Here is a 6,846-nt window from a genome sequence, read left to right as displayed (position 1 = left end):
TGTGTGTGTGTGTGTGTGTGTGTGTGTCCAGTTCTCTGAAAAACATCGTCCTGATCTTTTTAACATGTATACATTTTCAAACTATTTATTCAACCTTGAACAACTGAAGCTCAAAATAATCAGAGATGGGAGTTTCTCTGCTATAACTCTAATAAAATGATTTGATTTTTTTTCCCTCTTGATGAGCTGTTTGGTGCCCCAGTTGAAATCCCGATGTGGACTTTAGGATGTTCATTATCATCAACCAGCACTAGCTTCTTAGTCTTCCATAGATAGAGTTTTGAATCCCCAACAGGACGCTTCTCTGCGATTTTCCCTCACTCTTGTCCCACCTCAGAAGGCAACCTGGCCTCTGAGCTGCTCCGGAATGGCCCCAGAAGCCAGCCTGCAGGTTGTAGGGTGATCTCCTTTGCTGTAGGAACATGCAATCTTTCAAGCCATGCAGTTTCTGCTGAGTGCGGACAGCCTCCTGTCACAAAGACCAGGAGACTTCTAGAAGCTTCTCAGTCCCTAGAAGTCACACCCAAAAAGTAGTTCAAGTCACTCCCCCAGACTTTCCAGAGCAGGCAAATGGGTTCATTCTGAGCTCAACACTTTTCTTCTCTCTTTGCTTTCTTCTTCTTCCGGTGAGTGAAGGCTAAGGTTGCCCCAGGCTGGGCTTAGGGTTACAGAAAAGATGGCATTATCAATCACCCCTAAACCTTTCTTGTGTGAGAGAACCCCAAACAGCTCTTCATATCCTAGAAAGAAAAAGGTAACGGAGAGGAGAGAACACAACAGCACGCAGGGCTGAGAAACGCAGGGAAACCTGTTCTCACCCCCACTTCGCCTCTACTGTAAATAAACCCCGAGCCAAAGGGCTCATCCGTCTCCTTAAACAGCCAGTAAACTTTATATGACACAATATCTAATAGTAATTTATTGGGGAGATACTGTAAATTACAACGGTTTTAGTTAATAAAGGAGCTAATTAAAGAGGGGCGGGTTGTGCTCGGCCAGCTGTTGGTGATAAGATAATACATGGTGGGGGGGTTGCAGGGTGCAGAGGTGTGTATGTGTGGATATTTTTGGTGCAGCTTTTTTGGGTTTCGCCCCTGTCGGGCGTTAAGGTATTTTATGTGATAAAAAAAGAGAGAGAGAATCCAACGAATAAATCTGTTTCTGCCACTCTCTCCCACCCCCCTCCAGCCCCCAGGATTGGGGAAGGGAGAAGTTGGAGTTAGTGCGTGGAATGTGGGGGGGGGGTTCGGTTGTCCCCACCCCTCCCCCTGCTGTAGCGCCCACGTGAGTAAGGCGGCCAATGGGTGGCTGGTGCAGGTTTAACTATGTTTAATGTCAGATAGCAATAAAGTAGAAGCTGCCGGTCGGGCCCCGCGGAAATGGGCGAGCATAATCTCCTGAATCCTGGGTTTGTGGGACCGCTGGTGAATATCCACACGGGAGACACCTTTTACTTTCCCAACTTCCGCGCGTCAGGGGCTCAACTCCCGGGGCTGCCTTCGCTGTCCTACCCACGCCGCGACAACGTGTGTTCGCTGCCCTGGCCGTCTGCCGAGCCATGCAATGGCTACCCGCAGCCCTATCTCGGCAGCCCGGTGTCTCTCAACCCTCCTTTCGGCCGTACGTGCGAGCTGGCTCGCGTGGAGGATAGCAAGGGGTACTACCGCGAGCAGTGCGCTGAGGGCGGCGGCGGGAGCCTAAAGCGGGAAGAGCGCGGGCGCGAACCCGGAACGGCGCCTGGAGCAGCCCTGCTGCAGCTGGAGCCGTCGGGGCCGCCTGCGCTTGGCTTCAAGTACGACTACCCGGCGGGCAGCGGCGGCGGTGATGCCGGCACGGGACCCCCTCACGACCCACCCTCGTGCCAGTCACTGGAATCTGACTCCAGTTCGTCCCTACTCAACGAGGGCAACAAGGGAGCTAGCGCGGGCGATCCTGGCCCTCTGGTATCGCCGTTGAACCCAGGCGGCGGCCTCTCAGCCAGCGGTAAGGACCCAGCCCACTTGTGCGGCTTCCTCTGACAGGACGTAAGGCCAGTGTGGGCAGGGGAGACCTGAGCTGGGGCTGCCTGGGGTGACAGAAGGTGTGGTGAGCTAGAGCTTCTTTTAAAAGAAGGGGGGGACCCTATAAACATGTAAATATTCCCATAAAAGAACAAGAGAGATTTCATTTCCCTCCCAGTGGCTGCAGGTGTCTGGAGTTCCAGAGACCAGGGATCCTGATCCGGACTTCCCCAAGCTGGGCGGGGGGGGGGGGGGGGGGGCGGCGGTTAAAGAGGTGGAGGAGATTACATTTTCCAGGGCGCCTTCCATCCTCTTTCCTATAGCCTCCACTTCCCACATTTCTTATTTTAAGAAACACAATCAACATAATTTATTCCTTACTGCTTGTCCAGGTCTTTTCTAACTGATGGGGATCTGGTAGTCCCTGACCAGGCCAGGAAAATTAAATAATAATAACAATAATAATGGAAGAAGAGAAGGGAGAAGAGATTTTGGAAGAAGTAAGGAGCTATTGAAAAGCTGTGGATACTACTGTGGGAAGTATGGTTGAGGCATAGAGTGAAAGCTGGGAACTGATGAAGATTGCTGAGGATAGTCTGGGTTTCAGGATGCCTAGGGATGAGAAGGGAAAGGAGTGATCTGGTCCGGGTGTGGGGCCAGGGAGAAAGGGTCTGGGAAAGGGCCCAGGCCACTGAGTTAGTCACTCCTGATCTTCTGGCCAACCCTGCGGTTCATCTCCACCCAGGAGCGCCCTGGTACCCGATCCATAGCCGCTCGCGAAAGAAGCGTAAGCCTTATTCGAAGCTGCAGCTGGCGGAGCTGGAGGGCGAGTTTCTGGTCAACGAGTTCATCACACGACAGCGTCGGAGGGAACTCTCGGACCGCTTGAATCTTAGTGACCAGCAGGTCAAGATTTGGTTCCAGAATCGGAGAATGAAAAAGAAAAGACTTCTTCTGAGAGAGCAAGCTCTCTCCTTCTTCTAGGAGTCAGGACACGTGTGCTAGCCCCAGACTGAGCTTGCTTTGGTGGAGCAAGAGGGGGTGGGCGCAGCCTGGAACCCAGTCCCGCTTACAACGCCTGGCCTCTGGCAGGCTCTCCCCGGACTTCTCTTGTCTGTTTTGTTTGTGGTTCACACACACACACACACACACACACACACACACACACACACACACACACACACACACCGGGCCTTGCAGGTCCCTGGGAGAAGGAAATAAACCTAGCCAGAAGCCCAGGAGAGGCAAGGGAAGGCTGGGACGCTGTGGAAGGGTAGTTAAATATTTGAGGCAGGACTGAAGCTGCCTGGCCTCCCCTTGAGGTAGTGGGAAAGCAACACAAACACACACACACACACACACACACACACACACACACACACACACCTTCCTCCACTTCCCTTTCTGGTCTTCAGCCTCTATACTTGGAGGAGCAGACAAGGTTGGGATAGTGGAATCAAGGTGCCCAAACTCATGGTCGATGGAGTTGGGAGTTGAGAGGTGAAAGCTAGAACAGAGAGGTTTAGTGGAGAGAATTGGAGGAAGAGAGCTGTGGTGGGCTTAGAGGAAGCTGGGAACCAAGGAGGAAATATGGTTTGAGAGAATGGTCCTGAGTCTGCCCACTTCTGAGTCCTCCAGGCCTGGGTACTGGGTTGGCTAAAGTGCCTGCATTTGGCAGACTACTCTGCAGGAAAGTAAACTAATCAGCTTTAGATGCCCTCCAGGTAGCATCTGGAATATTCTCAAGGTCCTCGGCCCGCTGCTAAGCTTTCCCAGTTTGTCCCAGGCAAACGTAGCTCACAGGTGTGCTAGTCACTCTTTCCGTCACTTATGCAGCTGCGGACAGGAAGCAGCAAACCCGGACCCGATAATCAAACTCTCACACACACAGATTTAGTAGCCACCTCAGAGACTCCACCTGGCCCTCCGGGAAGCCCAAAGACGTGGCGGAAGGGATTGTGGAGAGCGGCATTGATTGGCAGGGAGTGTTTCCGGCAACTACTGCAGGGGTCCCGCTGATTCTCTCTTCCCGCTGGCGTTCACGGTCACGGCCGACCGGAGGCTGGACCGGCGTAATTTACGAGGCGGGAGGAGGATCTGCCCTTAAAGGGGCTACGAGCAGCAGAGGCCCAGCTCAACTCGATTCCCAGGCTGGTAACAATGAAGGAGGGGGCGCTGCCGTTCCCCACCCAACTCCTTTCTCTCAATCCCCTACCCGCCCCCCAACATCGCCCTTTGTCTCAGGATCCGCTGCCTCCGCCTCCCTGCCAGTCACAAAGTACTGGGGCCAGAACTGAAGAAGGAGGGGCGCATCTCTAGGTCCAGTTGGAGGGCAAAGAGGAAGGCTTTTTATGTATAGATCCTTTCAGCCTCCAACCCCAGACCCAAAGTTCTGGCTGGCTCTGCAAAGAGCAGTCCAGATAAGCCCCCAGGCCTCCTACACCCTGTTTTTACTCTTCTCCGCACGAGCCTACCAGCTTCCCATCTGTTGTCTCACTCCTGTGGAAACACAGGGTGGAGAAGCAGGAGATTGACAGAGTTAAATGCAGCTTGGGCAATGTGAAAGCTCCCATTGAGGTGAGCGGCATCTTTCACTCTCTCAGGGCAAGCCAGAGAATATTGGGCTCCCCTAGTAGCATGCCGCTTCAAGTTTGTTTACAGGGTGGTTCAGAGACACAAGCTAATGTACATACACACAGATGAGTCCACCAAAGCATTGGGTCCAAACCCTCTTCCTACTCCACTTGTGGTCAGGCAGCTTCTTGGTCTCTGGCTCAACAGAGAGAAGATACAGTCACATCCTTTGATCCTCCATTGGGCACCTGACACGTCTTGCCATCTACTAGATGTTCACCTATGTACAAGTTCCCAGAAAATATGTCCACTGCAGCTGTCCACACAGTCTCCTGTGGGCTGGCCATAGGAATGAAGTACCAGTCTTCCCACCCCAACCCCCACCTCCTGCACCGGTCTGTGTCCTCCTCCTCCAGTGACTGGTGGACTCCATCTCTCTGATATGATTCCTAAAACCTGGAAGGAGACTAGAACACTCCAAAAAGAAGGGGGCAAAGTTATGCAATATCCTCTTTCCTTTGCTTTAAACTTGATTTCTGTGAGCTTCTTTGTCCGTATCTGTCCTGTTGACCTTGTCTGTCTCTAGTAGCCACTGTAGCTCCTGTGGTAGTCAGCATCCTCTCCCTCTGCCCCAGATCTGTGTGGTACTGTGTATGTAGTACTTTGTGTGCTTCCCTACTCAAGCATCTGTCTTTAGCACGTTTTCCCTTTCCATACTCCTTGTACAGAGCTGCTTCATCAAGTTAATATTAATAATTAAAACATGGATGTATGATGATGCAATGTTTTGAGAACCATTTCTAAGACTGGTAGAGTCTCTTCTTCCAAGAAAGAACAGGAACCCTGGGCCCTTAGCTATTTATTTTATTTTCTCCATTTCAGGCAAATGACAAAAATATTACCTAAATAATAATAAAGGAAGAGCAGTTGCATGAGCAACAAAAATATATGACCAACCAAGATCTGTTGATGAGCTACTATATCTAGTCCCAGGAAATTACTGGTGGAGAGAAAATTGGGGGGGGGTCATAGACTGAGGAAGAAGAGAGAGCTCCGAAGAGTCACTGGGCTGTAGAAATTAATGTGGGGGAGGGAGGGGCTTCAGAAAGGAGCTCTGCACAGCAGGAGCTGAAAGAAGCAGAGCCAGGACAAGGAGGCAGTGAGAGTGTCCTGGGGGCTGGCATTGGGTGATTGGTGGACCCTAGATCTGCAACTCTGCACTTGCAACTGGTAACTTCACACTGTGAAATGACAAGGCAAGGGACAAAAGGCCCCTAGAGCTGGTAAGATAGTTTCCAGTTCTTGCAGCCAGCAACCCCTCAGGGCCTTTCCAGAGCCAGAGCTGCTCAAAGCTGGGGTGGAATACATTGTTCCCCTGCTGCAGCAGCACCTCAACCCAATTCTTCTAGGAAATGCTTTCCATCTGGCTGGACACTTGAACCTGCCTCTTTCTCTCCGTTACCCTCTCTACATTGTCTGACTCCAGATTTGGGAGTCTCCACATTCTCCCACCTTCTTTCCAGGCCTAGAATAGCAGGTTCCCCTGTGGGGTCAACTATGCCTCCAGTCCTGAAATCTCTCTCCTTCTCCTTCCTTTCGTCCTAAACCAGAGAGAGTAACACATTTAAACCAAATCTCTTTCTCCCTTTACTTCTAATTCCCAACACCCTTATAGAGCCTGGACACAGGCAGGAAGGAGATTTTGGGGTGCTCATATAAAAATCACCTCAGAGTGAAGCTGGGGGAAGGGCTGCTGACTGCTTCTGGATCTGAATAAAGGGGAATGGACCTGAAACCCAATAAATTCAGGCAAATGGCTATTAATTTCTTATGATATATACATAGGAAGGGTCAATGGAGGAAGAATTTCTGGTCTAAAATGGGAGGTAGGGGTGTTAAAGAGATCATGAGTAGTAGCTGGTCTTTAATTTATTCCCTTGACATATTCCAATATAAAACAGAGAGCACCTTGTTGGACGGTGTCTATTCAATAAACTGAAGAAATTAATGAAGAAAAAACACTGCAGCCCTTTTCTCAAACTAAGAAGCAATACTTGCAACTGTCTAGGTGGGGATTGTATCGATGAGAAGCTGTTTGTCTAAACTCCAAAGTCTAATTTATTCCAATGTTAAGACAAAGCATCTTGTGCCTGTAACTGGGTCTTAATAGAATAGCTTGAATAACCGAGGTAGGAAGACGATTGCTCTGCTGCGTGTATGTACATTTCTATCATCCCAAAAGAGGTCTGCATTGGGTCTGATCTTTCACCAA

The 6,846-nt window shown here is 50.7% G+C and overlaps 1 protein-coding gene across 1 annotated transcript; it reads left to right on the top strand.

Moving 5' to 3' along the window:
• The first annotated feature begins 1,379 nt into the window (after nt 1-1,379).
• Hoxc12 (homeobox C12) lies at nt 1,380-2,984 on the top strand. The gene is made up of 2 exons (XM_005353797.2): nt 1,380-1,983; nt 2,746-2,984. Exons 1-2 carry the CDS (start codon nt 1,380-1,382, stop codon nt 2,982-2,984), a joined length of 843 nt encoding a protein of 280 aa, XP_005353854.1.
• The last annotated feature ends 3,862 nt before the right edge of the window (nt 2,985-6,846 follow it).

Source organism: Microtus ochrogaster, chromosome 15 (genome assembly GCF_000317375.1).
Source record: "Microtus ochrogaster isolate Prairie Vole_2 chromosome 15, MicOch1.0, whole genome shotgun sequence".
Lineage (NCBI taxonomy): Eukaryota > Metazoa > Chordata > Mammalia > Rodentia > Cricetidae > Microtus > Microtus ochrogaster.
The sequence above is the reverse complement of the archived record's forward strand: the minus strand, read 5'-3'. Positions and strand labels throughout refer to the sequence as shown.

Bases quoted from the DNA above. Each gene is read 5' to 3' on its own strand.
- Hoxc12 (XM_005353797.2), top strand. From the start codon at position 1,380: ATGGGCGAGCATAATCTCCTGAATCCTGGGTTTGTGGGACCGCTGGTG. The intron at 1,984-2,745 runs GTAAGGACCCAG...ATCTCCACCCAG, and splicing joins CGGCGGCCTCTCAGCCAGCG to GAGCGCCCTGGTACCCGATC.